The sequence below is a fragment of the Corvus moneduloides genome, chromosome 15, assembly GCF_009650955.1.
Source record: "Corvus moneduloides isolate bCorMon1 chromosome 15, bCorMon1.pri, whole genome shotgun sequence".
NCBI classification, from domain to species: domain Eukaryota; kingdom Metazoa; phylum Chordata; class Aves; order Passeriformes; family Corvidae; genus Corvus; species Corvus moneduloides.
The window spans coordinates 143,195-163,406 of record NC_045490.1 but is presented as its reverse complement, the minus strand read 5'-3'; the positions used below and the strand labels follow the sequence as shown (position 1 = coordinate 163,406).

The window sequence follows — 20,212 nt, the reverse complement described above, 5'->3', positions numbered from 1 at the left end:
GCGGCGCCGAGGGCGGCGCGGCCCCGCCCGGCCCATGGACCGGCACAAAGTGAAGCGGCAGCGTCTGGACCGGATCTGCGAAGGTGAGGCGGGGCGGGCGCCCCCCGTCAGCGGCGGCAGCAGCGGACGGCGGGGAGCGACACCTGCCCTATGCCTCGGGGATCCGACGCAGCCGCTGCGCGCCTGTGGGGCTGAGCGTCCGGCCGGCCGGCGGCGAGCAGGGCCCCGTCGCCCGCGGAGGCGCTGCCTACGGCCTTCTGGAAAGGGCCGGATGCTAGTGACTGACGGAGGCTCTGTGGACGTACAAGTTCTGCTCACTTAAGGGGGAAACAGTATCTGGGCATGCTGGGATGGGGGGGGCAGGTCACTGGGGAGGAGCTGTGAAGCGACTTTGTCACTCGTTTCAGGAGCCTGGAGTAAGATGGCATGCTGCTGAGTAGATCACCTCTATTATCTCATTGATAAAACACGCTTTGTTTTCCTTTATTAAGTGATGGCAGAGGTGGTTGTGAGTTTTTTCCTAGCCTCTTTTCCCTGTGTTTGTTTCCTATTCTTGTCTTTTGCTTTGCCTAAGCTGTTCCTAAATACTATTAGTGACTTATTGGACTAGCAGATGAGGGTTTCAGAGTTCTTGTCTTTCATGTAATCACTCTTGCTGACTTTCTTAATAGGCATACGGCCTCCTATTGTGAATGGCCCAATGCCAGCACGGCCACTGGTTGCACTCCTGGATGGACGAGATTGCACTGTGGAGATGCCCATCTTGAAGGATGTTGCTACGGTGGCATTTTGTGATGCTCAGTCAACTCAGGAAATCCATGAAAAGGTGAGCAAGAAAATGTGCAAGATTCAGAAGTAGAGCTCAGCCTCTTAGGTAACCAAACCAGATATTGATTTGGACTGTTTTTTTGTTATAGGTGCTGAATGAGGCAGTAGGAGCTCTGATGTATCACACCATTACCCTTTCTCGTCAGGATCTGGAGAAATTCAAAGCTCTCAGGGTCATTGTGCGTATTGGCAGTGGCTACGACAATGTTGACATCAAATCCGCTGCAGAATTAGGTATGATGACACCATTAGGTGTCTGTTGCGATCAGAATTGAATGTGAAATGGAACACTGCACCTGTTTTTGTGCTTTATAGCTGAGTGCATTTAAAAACTTTTATGTACAAAGATTTGGAGCTGCTCAGTATCAGGTGTCTTTAGGAAGCTGACCAGTAGAGGCACTGGTAGTTGGCTTAAAAGAAAGATTCTCAGTTTTCAGATTGCTCAGCTATGGATGTTGGTGTCTTTGTTGTTGTTTGGGATTCACGAACCTGAATATGGTGTCTAGGTAACATTTGGTGAGGTGACTTTGGTTTTTTTGTGACCCCTGAGCAAGCTGATGTCTGAAAGCTGCCTGCAAATGCTGATGCAGGATAAACTCTCTAAATGCTTCATGAGTTTTCCTCTTAATTTTGTATACGCAAATAAGTTCTGATTCAAAACTTTATTAGTTATCCCTGTAGAACCCTAGGCATGTGAAAAGCGTCTGGATCAGGCAACAAAAAGCTGCTCTTTATTAAACAGATGTGAGTGAGACTTCTGGACCTTTTAGTCCCCTAGGTGAGATGGATCACCTAAGTACCTTTCCCCTTCTTTTTCAAGTTTTACAAGTGTAAGGGATTCGAAAGCTTCCTTAATGTAATGCAGGTCTTGTTAAGCTTAAATCAAATACAGGTATTAGTATATAAAACTGAAATAGGTAAGCGTTGCAATTTTCAGATCTGTAAGAACAGATGAATTGCTATTAAATGAAGAGTGTGTATTGGGCTAGTGCTTGAATTAGGTCAAAAGAGCCTTTTCATCTGGATGATTCAAAGGAATAGTCTCAAGAGTTGCTGTCAAGGCCCTTGGCTTTCATCCAGCCTTTACATATTTGTGCTGAGTTTGGAACCTAACCTAGTCTTACATTTCTCTACTTAAGGTCACCATCCATATCTTTGATTCGTTCAGATTCAAAGATTTCCCTTTTCCCCCACTGCACACTCATTAATCCAAGGTGAAATGAGTCAAAGTTCTTTCACCATCAGACCATTGCTTGCCACTTTTGCTTTGGAGTGATAGTATGATGACCCTTACACGTGGTCAGATTTGCTTTTTCATGGACAATTAATGGTTATTTTCATGCTTAGCCAGGCCTTTTAATTCATTCTGAGGTAAGATACTGTTCCTTGTGTGTTCTGAATCTTCAGACCAAAGGGCTGTTGTCTGTGTTTGTGCTTTTTTTACATTTAGGTATAATACTGCATGCTAACACAAATCTGTGTCTGGCTATGTAACAGATGGATGCATGGGGCTTGTCTGGAGTTGAATGAGATGGTAACCAGTGAGACTAAGAGAAACTGGGTTTTTCTATCACCCCTACTCATGTCCTCTGAGTTGTCTGTGTGGCATTATGGCACAATTGGAAATAATTTGAGAGAGAAAAGCAGTCAGATATCTGGGATTGTCTGTGGCCATTGCTCCCCTAATTCTCATGGGTAAGCACAGTCCGAGTTTAGCCAAATGTCTCCTCTGAATAGGCTTACAAAACAATGATGCCTTCAACCATTGCCTAGATTTTATTTCCAGTTTTTAGCTAGGTGGTGGACTTTTGAGGCAGAGGAGTTGCCTTGGTTTGGCAAGTGGCTAGGGTTACATTTGGGAAGAGACCATTTTTCCATCTAATTATTTTTATTTCTTGGCTGGTTTGTCAAACGAAGGATAGCAGGAGTGAAATGGTATGTGGCCAGCTTCCCCTCCCCCCCCTTTTTTTTTTTTTCATAGACTGCTCAGGACTTACCAGATTTTGATACAGTGTTCCACCTTTCCCTGTTCTGACAGTAATTTATGCTTCTAGAACTTCAACTCTGTTTGCGTTACTAATTTACCTGATAGTTGTAGTCGTGGGTTTTATGGTCCTTGTGGCTGTATGTTATTCTAGAGTGGGAGTGTTATGTGTTGTTATTTTTAAGCAAAACTTCAAATGGATTTAGAGAAGCTCCTGGGGCTTCTGTCTGCATTTAATGAGTTAGTTACTTATTGTTGCTCCTGGGGAGGCTGATGCTTGCTGTGAGCATCTGGACCGTGAGGCATGAAGAGCTCAGCCATCTGTCTCAATTCTCCTACAGTCTGCCTGTTAATCTATCAGGAGCATCTGTGGAAGGAGTGCATCTTTTTGAATGCAGATCTCTTAAAACAGTCAGTTGCTTGTATCACTTGTATGGCCCAGTTTTCTCATTTCAGCCTGTTTGTTTGTTTGTTTGTTTGTTTTTCTGGTGAGTGTGTCAATCAAATAGATATTTATGAAGGAATGGTATTTCCTGAGGGATTGAAAAGATGGCTGGTCGCATCTGTGTTGTTGTAGAGTGAGGTTCTGAAATGAATCCTGTGTTTCTTGAGTTCTAGAGTACTGAATTATGTTTCGGCATTTGTGCTTAAAGAGCTTTATGTTGGTTTAGAATTGTGATGCTTAAAATCTTATGTGACCTCTATGGCTTTGTAGGGATTGCAGTTTGCAACATCCCTTCCTCCTCAGTAGAGGAGACTGCTGACTCTACCCTTTGCCACATCTTGAACCTCTATCGCCGTGTTACTTGGCTACATCAGGCTCTGCGGGAAGGGAATCGAGCCTCAAGTGTAGAACAGATTCGAGAGGTGGCTGGAGGTGCTGTGCGTATCCGTGGGGAGACTTTGGGCATCATTGGACTAGGTAAGTGATGGGAATTGTTAGACTGAAAAGAGAACTGTGAACGTTTTTGGGAAGCTAAGAATCACATACTGAGAAAAGTGATAATTCTACAGCTGTTCTTTGTGAAACACACTGACTCCTAAGGAATGCTAGTGCCCTATTCTGGATATCTTCAAGAGCTGGGTGTATGTCAGGGGATTGGGTATTCTTTTTTCGATTTCAAATGGTTAGAAGAATTGGAACATTCATACAGCTCTTCTCGGTGACTGTTTCCCTGTGTGCTAGGCTCTGTATCAGTAACAAAGCTGCCTGAAAGGTGGCTACCAAGTCCTTCTCCAAGTTCTTGTAGCCAGATTATTATCTCTGACTCAGAGTCCAGATTTGGTTTGAAAACAACTGCTTCTTGACTGAGCTCTGGCTATTGCATGGGGAAGAACTAGAATTAGCTACATAGGAGCAGCACTGAATAGCCTCCTCTGGATCCCTATGGCAATCCTAGGGGTTTACAGGGCTGCAATACCTTGGGCCCTGGCAGTAAACTTCAGTGTAGGCTCCCAGTCTACCCCAGTATCTTGTCTTTAAAGTTTGTTTTACCTTTCCTTGATGATTGTGGGTTTTCTTTTGTGAAGGCCGAGTTGGACAGGCAGTGGCTCTGCGAGCCAAGTCCTTTGGCTTCAACGTGATTTTCTATGATCCCTATCTGCCGGATGGAGTGGAGCGATCCTTGGGTTTACAACGAGTAGGAACCCTGCAGGATCTACTAATGCACAGCGATTGCATCACATTGCACTGCAGCCTGAATGAACATAACCATCACCTCATCAATGACTTCACTATTAAACAGGTGCAGCAGGAGCTTGATTTCCCCCACAGAGCACTGTGGAAATGAATGCAAACCAAAACTGCTGCTTTCACAGAGGCTGAGAGCGTGTGAATCCTGCTGCCTCTGTTGTGTGCCTTCTGCTGCCTTTGGAGGCTGGGCGCGTGTGGATCCGGGTGCCTGTGCTTTGTGCTGTATAGAATTTTATGTTAAGAGAAGAATAGGATTGGCTCTTCTTGCAAAGTAGTTTCCTTTCTAAAGAATATTTTAGATGATTCTATAATTTAAAATTATCTTTAAAATAATTTACTGCACTGGTTAGAGCTGGGTGTGGTGTGGCGGGGACTGTGTACATTGCTTTACACAGCACTGCCAAAGCCTCTCTGCCCAAGCCCACTGCAAAGTCAGTCTCGGGCTAAACTCCACTAGCCTATGAATGATTTCCAGTACTTTTATGAGAGGCATTTGGACATTGTAGTCCAGTTTTGTATAGCTGGATACTTGATTCACAGTTCATGTCCTCTTTCTTTTTTAATGTAGTAGGATGAATATGGAGTGCAGAACTTGAGAGTTCCACTTTTGCCCTTGTTGTCTTGTGGGTTTGTTTGTTGATTTTTAAAACAAATTTCTCAAGCATTGCTTGCAGGCTTTTTCCCTGTGGTAAGCTTTGCAGTGAGAGCACTCCTAGTTCCTCCAGGCCTCATCTAGTCACTGCAGACTCCTGCTCATTTCCAGTAGACTTCGCAAGATTCACTTAGCTTCCGTGACGAGTCTCATTCTCAATGCACGTAATATTTTTCTTCTTCCAGATGCGTCAGGGCTGCTTCTTAGTGAACACAGCCCGGGGAGGGCTGGTAGATGAGAAAGCTTTAGCACAAGCCTTGAAAGAGGGGAGAATCAGAGGAACAGCATTGGATGTGCATGAGTCTGAGCCTTTCAGGTAATGCACCTGCATGCTTGCTGCATCTGGTGGTTCACCTACACTGGATGATTCTTTTGGTGGTTTGGTGGGGTTTTTTTGTTTGTCTTGTTGTTGTTTTGGGGGTTTTGTTTGGTTGGTTGGTTGGTTTGAGGTTTTGGGGGTGTTTTTTTGTTGTTTTGGGGTTGTTTTTTTGGTTGGTTTTGTTTGTTTGTTTGTTTGTTTTTGTTATTTGGGTTACAGTGATGCTCAAGACGACAGGTGGGGTTATCACTTCTGGAAAAAACCTTTTTCTTCCCTCCAGTTTCACTCAGGGGCCATTAAAAGATGCACCCAATGTTATCTGCACCCCTCACACTGCCTGGTACAGTGAACAGGCTTCCATTGAATCCAGAGAAGATGCAGCTAAAGAGATCCGCAGAGCTATTACAGGTAATGAAGAAGATTTGCAGCTGCTGCCAAATTAGTGGTTTTTTGTTAGTTCACTGCAAGGATTGTGCTGATTGTTCTGAAAACTTAGACTTATTAACTGGTTTCTGGAACTGGAGTAAGTTGATAATTGTATCTTTGCCTTCTGAGAATTCTTGTGCCTAATGCCAGAGTGGCTCTTTCTCTCCCTGGGAAAGCCTTTTTACCTATGTCTTCCAAATCCTTTGCAATATTTCCTTTGACAGTTTTATTGTATGCTTTTCTCTTTGAGTAGTACATGTTGTCTCTTGAAAAAGGTGAGGCTTGGCAGTTGCAGTTTGTGGCAATAATTTTCACAAGATCATAGAAATGGGAAGAAAGGATCAGTTTCTTGCCATCCCCAGACACCAGATGCTTAGAGGAGAGTCTCCCATACCCAGTGTTATCCTGTGGAGGTGGACGAAAAAGAGTTTGTGTTTTTCCTTTCTACTTTCCTTTGTAAATGCTGCAGGGAACAAGTCTCTCCTACCTGTTTTCTGTTTTTTTTTGTCATTCTTGGTGCCCTTGCAGGTCACATACCCGACGCTTTGAGAAACTGTGTTAATAAGGAGTACTTGCTGTTAGCAGCTCAGTGGTCCAATATTGATCCTGCAACTGTCCACCCAGAACTCAACGGAGCTGCAGCTTACAGGTGAGATACATAGGTTATCCAAGCATATCTTCCTGCTGAAGTAGGCCAGGGGTTTGAGAACTGCTTGTACCTGCAAATAGGTATGTCTCTGTTCCTATATACTCTATATGAGCTCTTTCCCAAAACTTAACAGCAGCTCTTCTAAAGCTCTACTAGGATTTAACATGTACTTGGTCATATTTAGTTCCAGCTGCATACTGGTCAATATTTCTGAATGCTTGGAAGACATGCCCAAGAGATACCTTGATATAAGAAAGCCTGCTGAATGCCCCCAAAAAAGGACTGGAACTCGACATTAGTTGTGCCTATCATTAGGGCTATATAAAAAAAGCACAGTTCTTACCTGTAGCCCAGATGTGGACTATTACTGAGACATCATCCAGTGGATTTGTTCAGTAGTCTAAATAGACTGTATTTGAGTTTATCTGTTTACCTGTTAAGTGATTGTGGGCAGGTTGCTTCCCTTCTGCTTGTCTCCCATCTGCAAAGCAGGAAATACATTGTCTTTCCTTCTATGAGAGATGTACAGAGGTTGAGATGTATTTATGAAGAGGGCATAGGGAAGTAGAATGGAAGTGATGGAAGAATAGTTCATTAGCAATTCACGACTGTCACTCTCCTATTTTTCATCTTGCATCTAGCTGTTTTATTAGTTCAGCTTCTTACTTCTTCTGTCTTGGAGCCCAGTGAAGGATAACTGCAGCTTACACTCCACCTGCTGATGGGGAGGGAATTCCTAGCCCTCCAGGTGCCTTCATAGAGTGCCTCACAACGTTTTCAGCTGGAGATAAATTTTGTATCTGTTTTCAAATGTTTAGTGTGTGACCTCAGGCTGTCTGGGTCTGTCTGCAAACAGGTGTCATTTGGCATTAGGATACCACTGCTACTCCTCAGCTCTGGAGACTTTTCCTGCGTTCTATCTCAGAGCATTTCTGTTAGAAAGAGGGATTTGTTTTCAGCATGTCTGAGGGCATGGCTCCTTTTCCTTTGAATAATTCTGTTGGACAAGCTTGTAATTTCTATGTTTTTGTTGGTTTTAGGTTTCCTCCAGGAGTAGTGGGAGTAGCCAACCCTGGGCTACCAGAACCACCAGTAGTGGAAGGGATTGTAGCTCATGGGATCCCTCCTGTTTCTCACTCTGCACCACGTACCCCTTCCCCAGGAGAGACAAGCAAACTGGATGCAGACAGAGAGATTCCTGCTGACCAATAGCAGCGTGTTTCTCTCCCCTCCTTTGGCAGCAGAAAAAAGTAGGAGGGCATCTCCTCCTAGGACCTGCTTTAACACCCTACAGACACTGTTTCCTGTTCACATGGGACAGGAGAATGCATTTCATTGCTGACAAACTTTAGCTCTTGCCTTTATTTTGTAACCCTTTAGTTAAATTTCTTAATGAATCTTTCTCCTTCTCTGGGGCATGGCAGCAGTGACCTTGCCTCCCCTTGACTTCACGAATCAGTTCTCCCATGTATCTGCTTCAGTTGTCTGTGACAGGGAACTGTCTTTGTGCGCTTGAAAATGGAAGTGAGGCTGCCTGATCAGGGATGGTCCTCAGTGTTCCGAACACCGGACTTAAGTGCACACTTTTCAGTTGTGACTTGTAGCTTAAATTTAATTTGGCTGAACCTCTTTTAAGTGTAGCCATGGGGAATATTAGAAAAAATATTAGTGAATTGGAGAAGTTGTGACTATTGTCTTCATTATGCCCTTGATAGAATGCAGCCAGGTTAAGCTCTGTGTGTTACTTTGCTTGTTTTAATTAACGTTTCCTGTGAGAACAGGCATAGCGCAGGCACTGTTAGTTCTTGACCATACCAAGTTTTCTCTATGCAGTTCTAGGCCTGAAGTTAAAAGTAACAGTCTCAAAGCCAGCCTTTTAAATAATTTGGAAACGATTAAAATGTCATCAAATGTATTTTGGTGGCCACCATGTTTGTGAGGCTTCAGAATAGTTCACCCTGGAGTCTGTAATTTGGAGAAGGTAAGAAAATGCAGAAATGGGAAAAGCTCACACTGAGAGACAGCAAGTAGCAATAATGTGGAGATGTAGTTGCTGGTTCCTCGCACCCAAGTACCTCGTAGGCTATGGCAGTGTTTATCCACAAGGGATCCATCAGGCTAGAATTCTAAGCTTTAAGATACAGATTTTTTTTTTCCTTTTTGCATAATTGCATCAGCTAGAAGTAACGTTCCACTTGTCTGTGCTGGTGGAGAAGGCAGCTTTTAATAGTCAGGAAAAAGTTTTTCACCCAGAAGGTGGCTGAGCACTGGAAGAGGCTCCCTAGGGAGGCTGGCACAGCACCAAGCCTGTCTGAGTTCAAGAAGTGTTTGGACAATGCCTTTGGGTACATGGTGGGATTCTTGGGGTGTCCTGGGCAAGGCCAGGAGTTGTACTCGATGATCCTGATGGGTCCCTTCCAACTCAGCATATTCTGTGATTCTATAATATACTACATCTCAATGGCAGGGCAGGGCAGCAGGGCAACGCAAGATAGCAGTTTGTTTTACGTGAATAGGCTTTGTGATACTAAAGGAGAATTAATACTCTCAGTTTTCTACCTGAAGCCAAGGCAGGATTGTTTCTGGCAAGTCTTCTCCATTTCACATTGCTTCTTTGAGGAGTGGGGAGCCTTCAGCAAAAGTGGTTCCACAGGAGAAGATTTTTCTTTAATTCCAAGTCTTCCTTTAATTTCATCTTGTTACACTTCAGTTATAGCCTTTCCATGCACAAGATGTAACAGTATCTGATTGATTTGTTCATGTTGTTTGGATATATTAAAGTAGGTGCTATACGGGAGGCATACCCTATGTGTGGGTTTCTCTGCCTCCCTTGATTATTCTCTCTGTTGTGTGTCTGTGACTGGAAGCTGAACAGATGGGAGCAGACTGGAAAAACAACTTAAAGTATGGACAAAATCCTCTGTTTAGGCTGTTTAGTTTAGGAAGGTAAGGAAAGCTTTCAGAATAACTAAGTTCTCAGATATTTTTTTTTTTCCTGGTGAAACATTTTTCTCCAATACTGCCTTCTCTATAATGGCTTACTACTAATACAGTGATTCATTCCTTTCTCTTCCCCTTCTCTACTCCCCCCAGCAATTCAAGAAAGGAAAATAGTCAAGAAGTAAACTTCAGGTGTTTTCTTACAGATTTTACACTTTAGCTGTTTAGCATTAGTGAGATAATACTAGTTTTCTAGTGCTGAGTGTCTTTTTTTGATAAGGTATTTGTCTCTGTGAAGTTTCTTGGCTTCTGTGTTTTTGTGGATGATGCTGATTCTACTTCAAATTCATATACCTCCTTGGCTGCTCAGGTTTAGCAGATCAGACTGAGATGGTGGTAGGCATGAGTTACAGGAGAACTTTTTCTGAACAAAAGCCTGGAGCTCAGAAGCCCGTTGATTGCAGATGTACCTAAAATAACCATCAGCACTTTCCTGAGTTCTCTAATCTCTAGGAAATTCAGATTTCACAAGCTACTGTCTCAGAAAGCTCTTCTGACAGGCAGGTGTGGAAAAGTTTTCAGAGAGCTCATCTTCTATTACCACATTAGGGAAGCAGTCTGTCAGTAACTACTCTTTATTTGCTGCTGAAGATTCCTGCCCTGCTTAGGGGTTCAGGTCTGAGATTATTTGGTGGTAAGGGGCTTCTAGTTACGAGCTTTGAGGATCAGAGTACATTGACCTTGTCTTTTCTAGAGCACAATGCAAGATAGATTTATTTTTTTAGAAGAGGCAATTTATTTTTTTTTCTTCTTAACTGCAAGTATCTCTATAGACCGTCAAATAACTGAGCAGAGGAAGAGTGGAAAGATCTCATTTGGGGGAAACTTGAGTTTCTCAGTTCATATTTTTGGTGGCTAGATACACTAGTGACTAGTAAGCATAGGAATTAAATGATTGATGTTGCAAGAAATATTTCCAGTTATGGGTACCAAGGAGTTGAAGCTGACAGCATTGATAGCGGATCTGTTCTATCCAACATGATGTAGGCTTGTTATTGGATATGACAGTAATTTTCCCTTGACTAAAGCCACAGCAGAAAATGGTGAGGTAAAAATGAACAGAACCCTCATTTAGTCCTCAAAGGACTCTCTTTGTATTTATAGGATTACTCTGCTTGTGTGCTGTTTGTACCTCTGCTGAGAGCCTGAACCTATTACCACCAGTCAAAGGCTGTTCTGAACGGATAGCTCAAAGAAAAATTTACCAGTACTTAAGCATCCTGAGGTTTTCTTTCCCTGAGTGCCAAGTGCTTTGTTAGCAGTCTTTACTGTGTGTTACACTGAACTTGCAGCTCCCCCTCCCAAGCTTAGTGCAGTATACAGAAGTGGAATATCTTTTTTTTTTTTAATGCCTTCCTTCAGGACTAGTGCAGAGCTTTAATCCCAAAGAACAGAAGTCTCCCAGGGTGAGGCAGGAGTTCCCTAGCCGCACTAATCTGCTTACAGGAGGTGCTCACACTATCCCAAGGTACATTCTGTTTGTCAGGGTCACTGCTGCTGACCAGCTTTTTTTATAGAGGACTCAGAGTTTCAGAAATATATTTTTGTAGACAATGATTAAACTGTGAAACATTGAAATAAAGCATGTAAACAAAAACTTACAGCACTGTCCTCTGTACAGATGTTTTTCTCACTTCAGTTCTCTCCTGGCTCATTAGAAAATGTTTGATTACTTCTTGGATATATTTTAATAAAGTTCTCCAAAGAACATGGCTGCTGTCTATGGAAAGGGGTAGCCTTAGATACAATATCGAAAGGGAGGGTTGAAAACCTGTACAGGTGTGTTAATTTCCAGGTGTTCCAACACAGGTGAGTGCATCAGTCCCACTTTTCCCAAATTACGTAAATTCCAAAAAATCGGTCCCTGGATCAGCCACTCTGGCAAATTACTTTCTTTGTATTCTGGAGCACGACCATCAGTCAAGGCTGTGAAGGTGGCAGTCTGGAGAAGCCATCTTCAGTGCTTAAGGGACTTTGGATGTAAACTGATGGTTACTTGATTTCTCACAAGCTGAAATTGTGGTATCTGGTTTTGCAGCCATTTGAGTATGTAGTTTAAGAGCAGTAGCTGTCTTTATGCCTTCACAGTAAAGTAGTATTTGAAGTTAACACACAGCCCATGAAACTAATTTTTCTAACTTGTAATAGAGGTTGGTGCAACAGAATTAGCGTAGAAAAGTTAGGTATTTCATAAATTGAATTTAATTCATTCTTTATGGCCTATGCTGTCTTGGTCAATCATTAATGACACCTAGGAAACCCCTAGTATTGGTGTATTTTATCACTGTTGGCCCACCTGGTGCTGTATGCCATTGGAATGTCCAGCATCATGCTTGGGAGATGGGAAATGCTGGTCTGCTTTATCGTGGCAATGGGAGTTTGAGCTGGTGGAATGGGAAGGGGCATAGGAGCACTTGGAATCTTTCACATGGTGGTCCTATTTCTGGTGCATAGCTGATGATCTTACTGTTTCAGTAAAGAAACTTAAGACATGAGGGCAAAGACTGGTCTTCAAAGAATGTAGTACTGATCTTGGATTTACCATGGCACTCAACTTAGATGCAAGACAATGGCTCTGCTACCATTCAGTAATGTTTCATGTAGGTATTGTACTTAAAAAAATGGGGGGAGTTAGTAAATCTAGTGGTGTGTAGTAAATCAAAACTCAGAGATGTTGTACAGCACAGGAGGAGAGCACTGAGTGCTGATGCCGCTGATACTCTGAAGTTTTGGGTAGTTGTTCAACTGGCTTTGGGCATTGCCTTACCCATATTCCAGTCAGTACATTGTATCCCTCTAACTAGAAAGTAACAAAGAGGAAATGTCATCTACTTAAAACAACCTGGCACAATCATTTGAATAAATGAAAGTAAAAGCAAGCAATTTGCCTTTGCTGTTGCTAATTCAGTGTCAAATGGGATTCTGCCAGAGTGAAGAAACAATAGAGGCGAAAGAAAAACCTACTTCCACAAGAGTATCCTTGTGGTGGTATGGAGTATAGCATCTGCTCCTCTTTCCAGTTTATATCAGTGCTAGTGTGCCTTTACTGCACAAGCAGAAACAGATATAAAATCGCATGTCATTTTTCAAACTGTAGGATTATTAAGTATTTTGTGGTTGTTCATATTGAAAAGGGGCAGGTTTAGGACATTGTGCTACGCTACATGACGACTGTTCAGATGTATTAGCTAATTGTAACAGCTGAATTCATTAACATACTGATTTTGTACCTTAAGTAATTCCTAAATGCACGCCTTTCCAAAATCTGCCTCACTGGAAAGCGAAGCACCCGGCCCTGTGCGGCGCTGCCGGTCCTCTGGGGCCGGCAGCAGTTCCTCATGCTATCTGTGGGATCCAGCCTGAAACGCGGGCACTGGTTCTTCTGTATGTTTACCTCGAAATTTAGGTTAAAACTCCTTAATTTCTGCAATAATTCCAGGTTTTGAACTTGGCGGTCGTGAGAGATTCTGCCTAGGGAAGGCTCATACCCGCCGATCGGCCCACCTACCCCGCCGCGGGGCTCGTCCCTCCCGACGGCCCCTCAGACGGCCCGGATCCCGCCCGTCCCGCGCGGGGCGTTGTGGGGCCGGGAAAACAAGGTTGGGGGGGGGGGGGGGGGGGCCGGGTCCATCGCGCAGTGCACGCCGGGACGGCGGCGGGCGGCGCTCGGGCCCAGCGCGGGGCAGGAGCCTCTCGGTGACTCGGGCGGCGGCGGCGGCGGCTCTGCCCGGCGGGGATGGCGGACGCGGCGGCCTCTCCCGTGGGGAAGCGGCTTCTGCTGCTACTGGCGGCGGGGCCGGGCGAGGGCGAGACGGCAGGGTCGGAGCCGGGGCCTGCGTTGCCCTCACGGGCCTGGCGGAGCGGCACCGTGAGGGCCATGAGCGGAGCGGTGCCCCAGGACCTGGCGGTGAGGCCCGGGGCGGGAGGGGGAGGCGCACACTACCGTGGACGGGGCTGCGGATCGAGCCTCTCGCTAGGGCCGCGAACGGGCCGTGCTAGACTGGGGGCGGGCGGGGTGCCGTGGCCGAACTGTGTCGGCGGCCCAAGCCCTCCCTGCAGCGCCGGGCCCGCCGGACGCGCTCCGGGGCTGGAAGCGGCGGGCCTAGCCTGCGGCGAGCGCGACGGCGGAGTTGCCGGGCAGGTATGTGACGGGTCCGGCACCGTCGGTGCGGTGGTTGGAAGTAACATACATATGAAACAAATACGTCTGGGACATTTCTGGTGCTGATCTGTCTGTGTGTATATAACCTCCAAGCGTTGTTTTGGGTTTTCTTCGGTTTTTTGTTTGTTTTTCCACCGGGAAGATGTTAAATATTCTCGATCAGCCTAAATTATATATGAAAATACGTATTGAGGGCGCAATTTTGAGTGAGGATCATCCATTTGGTTTTGTCTCAGATTTTGTTTTCAGTTGTAGGAGTTTGGGCTTAGTGTAATGTATTTAAGCACTCTTTAGCATTTGTTTGGTTTATTTCTAGTATAGCTCAGTGAACCGCTTGGGTGGAGATCCTAAAAAGAGCTCTTGAAATGTATTGGTGGAGTTTCTCTTTGCATGTATTAGTTCTGCAGGCCCTCACTGTAAGTGCTGGCATGCTTTGGAGGGCTGTGTCTGATTTAGTGACCCATGGTAGTGGGAATGAGGTTCTGTGTTTGTGAAGAGTTTTAATTCTCTTTATGATTAGTTTTTTAAAAATTAGTAGTTACAATAAGTTTTTTTGGGCTTGTTTGCAGAGTTCCAACTTTGAGAAGTTTCCTTGACATCCATCCTCTAGTGATGCTGCTTTCTTTGGCCTTGTTCTAGAACTGCACCTACAGCTGTCAGCAGAAAGCAGTGTGCTGGTTTTGGCTTTGCAAATCTGGGCAGCCTGGCACCCTGTGTCTGCAGTTGAGAGCTGTGGTTATGTACTCAAGCTGCTGTCTGACTTGTTCAAGGAGGAGGAAAGAAAAACCCATGCAGAAAGGGTTTCTTCAAAAGGGAAATGTGTCAAGTGTTTGAGACTATCTGAATTGTGAAAGTGTATCAGGGCTAAAATCCAGTTGAAGAGCCACTCTTGTAGCAGACTGCATTGGACGTGTGTCATCAGTACTCTTGCATTTTCATTGGTGTGTGAATTCATTACCTTCATTCAGCACTGCAGTTCTCTCCCCAGTTCTTTTCATCAACAACCTTCCACTTAATACTGTTTCAGGGGTGCAGCTGTCTCTAAACAGTGTGTTCTCAAAATCTATGAAAGAACTGTAAAATGTGAACTGTGTAAAATAGTCAGGGCAGAATTTAGAGTAATGTGGGACATTCAGTGCTTTCATGGACTCTTCCATGCATAATGAATACTACTGTGACAATGGCAATGATATACTATCAAAAAAGAGTTCTTTTTAAATTCGTTCTGTCAGAAGAAGTGATGAGTTGGCACCAAGCAGTCAACCACTGTTTCGGAAATACTCTTCTAAGGTAATAATGTGGACTAGGTGTGATAAAGGCTAGGAAAAATGTATTTTCTACTCTTTGGTCTATCTGTCTGTCCTTTCTCATAGTATCTTATTGGGATGGTTTCACATACTAGCCTGTAGTCTCACATTGGGCTTTTAGAAATACAAAACTGCAGTTGCATATCTGCACCTTTCTAGGGCATAAATCTTGGGAATAGACAAGAGGTATAAAACTTAAAACCATGTTTGTTTGGTTTTTTTTTTTTGTCTTTAATATATTGGAATTCTGGGAAGCTATTACTTTTTCTGGTAGAGCAAAGCCTCTGAAAGATTTTTGGGTTTTTTTCCTCTGTAAAAATTTGGTTATGGAGAGTAGCTCTTAGACATTCTTACTTTGATATGATGTGGAGTAATCTAATTGTGGTTAGTCCACCAAAAAATAAAAAATATATATATAATGGTCAGTCCTAGTTGTGGTCCCATCTTCAGAGCATCTAGAACAAATCCTGAGGAAAAACTATGCTGCTATTAGAAAACAGCTTTGCCTCTTCTAAATGGAAACAGGTATTACCCTCTTTCTCAAAATGTTTACTAGAACACAGTCATTAAAGACCTGTTGAGCTTTATCTCAGTATGTTCCTAATATTGTAAAAGTACATGGTACATGCTAATGGCAAAATAACTCAGTGTGTCACATGAAGGACAGTACTGCTTTTCTTATGTGGAACAGAAGTATGAGAGATGATTGTTTTAATGGATAGGCAAGCTCTACAATACCATGAAAGTTAGGAGGCCTGGGACACAAAGTGTTTTGAATAGGGACTGTTGTGGAATAATCCCATGGTAGATGGTGTACAAAGGATTGCCCCTTCTCCTGCACTCCCCTCCCCAATGTATAATAAGTTGTTTTTTCTATGGAATGTTTTGTCTTATCCAAGTTTTTTGTGTCTTGAGTTTATCTATTTCTTACAGTAATCTGCACATAATTGAATGTATTCTGAAGATATTTTTCCTTGTACATGATATGTAGATTATACATCTTAACAAAAACATGTAATTTAAAGTATTTTATTCATAAGGGATTTCATGCAATAAAGTTGGTATTTAGAAATTATCTGGATTGTGGCATAAGCTTAAATACATTGCAAGTATCAGAACTCTGAATTAATCGGAAGTATCAGGGTATTTCAGCTAGTTTGTTTAACTAGGTCACATTGAGAAAGAATATCTTCCTATCTGGAGGCTGTATGTAGTAGATGAGGGATACCCTACAAGACTGAATTTAGCACTTGTGTGCTGTTAAGCAGTTTTTAAGCGCTACATGAAAGTCATCTTGAAAGCAGAGAAGCACATGGGAAAACATGCCTATCCTGTTTGTTGTGCTGAGGTGTGTAGAAGTTTTTGTCTGTTGTGCACGTGTCTGCTGCAGAATTTCAGGTCTTTCTGGGACTGAATGGGGAGCTTGGAGGGACTTTCAAACTGTAAGGGATTTTGAAACAGGAGTTTTCAGACTGCGACTTTTCACTGTGACTGTAGAATGGTGGGAAGGTTCAGTGCAGACTGGAGTTGCATGAGTCTAGGAGATTGAAATTGTTTTCTGTGCCACTCTATTTTTCTGCATTTCCTTCCATTCTGCAGAGGTGATCATGTTCCTTGATCATTCTCCCTGGCAGCAAGGCACTTGCATGTTTTTGCGTATCAAAAGAATACATGCGGAGAAGGAACACCAGGAAGTGATGTAAGGCTTTGTCTCATTCCCTAAGTAATGTCTCATATTGCTGCTGTTGAAGGCAAAACACTGGGCTGGATTGGTGTTGGCAGTAGGCATATATTTAATGCTTCTTGCTGTAAAAGAGATTTTTAAGAACAAATGGAATGTCAAATGTTTCTTCAAGTACATTTTTATCTGCTTTGCGATTAAAATACAGTTCTGTGAAGAAGAGCTGAGTGCAAAAGTAGTGGATGTACATTTTCTCTGCTCACTCTGCGATACTTTGTTGGTGGCCTAAGTATAAAGTCCTGTGAATCCTTGTTATGCCACAAGGTTTTTTTCCTTGCTGATCTTTCTGTTTTCTCTGTTTTATGTGAGAAAGATAGACATCCACACTGAAAAATATGCACATGTGGCAAAGAATGTCTTCTATGGCTCCATTGATTACTTTTCTCAGGGCTCAATAGGGTAATGAGGTATTCTCTAATCATTTGTGCTACTGAAATGGAAGGAACAGGGATGATATGAGGGGGATGGAATACCTCTGCATTTGTAGCTTGTATAAGTTTACAGGATTTATTAAAAAAAATCTTGGCTTCTTTGTCAGTGTAACTGCAGTAGAGAAAACTCACTGCGACTTGAAACATTCACAAAAGGATCTTAGCAGATTTGATGTGGTTATCAAGTTACAGATGAGGAGTGGGGTGAGAAAGAACTCTATTTCTGTCTTGTTACTGATTATGCTCTTTTGAGGTAGCGCTGCTGGGTACTGACTGCCTTGATTCCAGTGCTCACTCTTGGGAGTCCCTTTGGAGTGTCTCACCCACACTGGATAGTGACATTCTGTTGGCAAAACACAAAGGAAAATGGGGAGGCTTTCTTGCATAGTCAAGTTTTTTTGGCAGTTTTTGCATGCTTAGCACACAACAACGTCTTCCTAAATTTCTTCCAGAATGTCATGCTTTTGTTGATGTCTACCTTGTTCATTTTGACATTAATTATTGTAGTCAGGGATGAATTTCATTTGTTAAGAGTTGCTTAGTATGCTAAATGACATTGAGGTAGGTGCTTCTGGAGAGAGAGTGACAGTTTCTGAGACATTCTTCTAAAGAATTTGCAACTTGAGAAGATTAGCTTTGGTTTCTTATTTTCAGATTATTGAGAAGGTGGCATTAAGCTCCAGGTCAAAGCTTGTTGATTATACAAAGAGTGTGTGTATCACAAGGCAAATAATCTTAGAATCATTGAATTATCGAAACATCAAGGTTGGAGGAGACCTGTAAGATCATCAAGTCCAACTGTCAGCCCAGCACTACCACTGTAATCCCTAAACCACATCATCCAGTACCAGAGCCAGATGCCTCATAAACACCTGTAGGGATAGTGACTCTACCATCTCCCTGGGAAACCTATTTCAGTGCCTGACTACCTGAACAGTGAAAAATTTTTTTTTAACATCTACTCTGAATCTCCTCATCTCAGGTGAAATCCATTTCGTCTAGTCCTCTTGCTGCAGGCACAGCAGAAGAGACTGGCCCCCACCTTACTGCAACCTCCTTTCAGGGGGTTGTAGAGAATGATGAGATCCCCCCTAAACCCCCTCAAGACTAAACAAATGCAGCCTCCCTCAGCCACTCCTCATAAAACATGTTTTCTAGACCTTTTGTGGAGCCTTGTTGGTCTTTGCTGGATACGCTCCAGCACCTCAATGTCCTTTTTAAAGTGAGGAGCCCAGAACTGAATGCAGCGATTGAGGCGTGGCCCCACCAGTGCTGAGTAGAGGAGGACGATCATTTCCCTAGTACTGCTGGCTACACTATTCTTGATACAGGCCAAGTTTCCATTCAGCTTCTTGGCCACCTAGGCACGTGCTGGCTCTTACTGAGGTGGCTGTCAACCAGCACTCCAAAGTCCCTTTCTGCCGAACAGCTCCCAAGGCACTACTCCCCAAGCGTGTGGCTCTGCAGGAGGTTTCTGCAGCCCAAGTGTAGGACCTAGTGCTGCAAGGACCCACCTTGTTGAACCTCATGTCGTTGTCCTTGGGCAATGATTTTGATTGAGTCTGTCCAGGTCTCTCTGCAAAGCCTTCTTACCCTCAAGCAGATCAACACTCCCACCCAACTTGCTCTTGTCTGCAAATTTACTGAGGATGCACTCAATCCCTATGTCCAGATCATCAATAAAGATGTTAAACAGGAGCAACCTCAAAACTGAGCCCTGGGGAATACCACTTACGACTAACCCCAACTGGATTTAGTGCTGTTCACCACAACTCCCTGCGCCTGGTGATCCAGCCGGTCTTTTACCCATCGAAGGGTCCAGTCATCCAAACCATGAGCAGCCAGTTTTTCTAGGAGTATGCTGTGGGAGGTGGTGACAGATGCTTTACTGAAATCTGGGTAAGTACATCCACAGCCTTTCCCTCATCTATTAAATGGGTCAGTTTGTCATAGAAGGAGATGTAGGCTGGGCTTGTTTAAATCTTGAGTGAAGTAATAAAATGAACCTAATAGGTATTCTCATTTATTTGGGCAGGGTGGTAAGCTGTACTTCATTGCTTGTTTGAGTTTGTCTGCCTTTGGTGATCCTTGCCAAGTAGTTTAGGGGGACATGCCAGTGAGAGGTCCTCTCTGTGTTGTTACTTATAAAATCTCCCCATCTTTTAATCAAATTCTTAAATATTTTGCAAAAAAGCATATATTCCAAAGTCAGCATTATTGTAGTAATTATTTATGACAACCTCTTTTCATATAACCTTTGTGATAAGAGAATCATAACAGGATTATTACCTCACTAATGCTGCATGCATTGTAAACAAATTATTCCATGTAGTTATTTTTCTGTGATAGTTTTCTCATTATGTCACATGCTACTGGCAAAGTAGCACAAATATAATACTAAGAAAGCTATAGGCCCACTGAAAATGGAAAGGTGTTCAGTCTAGTTTCCACTCTATTGCTGAAAATTGTTGAATTGGTGGAAGGATATCTTGAAAGGTCCGGTACTGTTTCTCAGCAGGGCAGCTTAAGCAGTAATGGAGTTCAAGAATTCACCAGGAGAATTACTTCATGTTCCTTCCCTCTTCCCTTGGACTTTGAGCTTTTGAGTCTGGGGGGAGGAGTGGGGTAGAGGAGTAAGCGGTCTCTAATACTTCTCTTAATAGGGTTTATTGGTAAAGCAGAGAGCTGTCTGTCTCTGTACCTTGTCGCTCCCCAGTGATCTTGTAATGGTTACAAAACTCTGTTTTGACCATCCAGCTTAAGGTGTTCCTTAACTGCTTAGTAGTTTTTTTGCCGTTCATCTGACATGTTTGATTATATTTGGCAAGTATGTAAGTTGTGTAGGTGAGAGATTGGAATGTGACTTTTCTAACTCTTAATAGCTCCAGTTGTTAGGACATGGAATGAGATTTGTAACCTTAGCATTCTTGCCATGTCATTTCATATGACTTTAACAGTTGTCCTTTGTGATGGGAAAAAAGGAGGATGATATCTCAGAACAGCAATTTGGATTTGTAGTG

General features: G+C 43.3%; 2 protein-coding genes across 4 annotated transcripts in view; both read left to right on the top strand.

Annotated features, from left to right (window-relative positions):
• Position 1: 1 nt before the first annotated feature.
• On the top strand, positions 2-11,259 carry LOC116451669 (C-terminal-binding protein 2). The gene is made up of 9 exons (XM_032125328.1): positions 2-83; positions 672-826; positions 918-1,062; positions 3,528-3,734; positions 4,343-4,557; positions 5,343-5,473; positions 5,757-5,884; positions 6,431-6,551; positions 7,592-11,259. The coding sequence occupies exons 1-9, from the start codon at positions 35-37 to the stop codon at positions 7,761-7,763; spliced, it is 1,323 nt and encodes a 440-aa protein (XP_031981219.1). The 5' UTR covers positions 2-34; the 3' UTR covers positions 7,764-11,259.
• Positions 11,260-13,216: 1,957 nt separating this feature from the next.
• The window catches only part of KDM3B (lysine demethylase 3B), a 50,662-nt gene continuing 43,666 nt past the window's right edge, over positions 13,217-20,212 (top strand). The window contains exon 1 of one of the 3 annotated variants that reach the window (XR_004243279.1): positions 13,217-13,458. Coding sequence is in view for 2 of the 3 variants with exons in the window: in XM_032125326.1 (XP_031981217.1) it covers positions 13,288-13,458 (171 nt within the window). In the remaining variant the exon portion in view is untranslated. The remainder of the gene's footprint in view (positions 13,459-20,212) is intronic. The other 2 variants (XM_032125326.1, XM_032125327.1) reach the window with 2 other exon arrangements.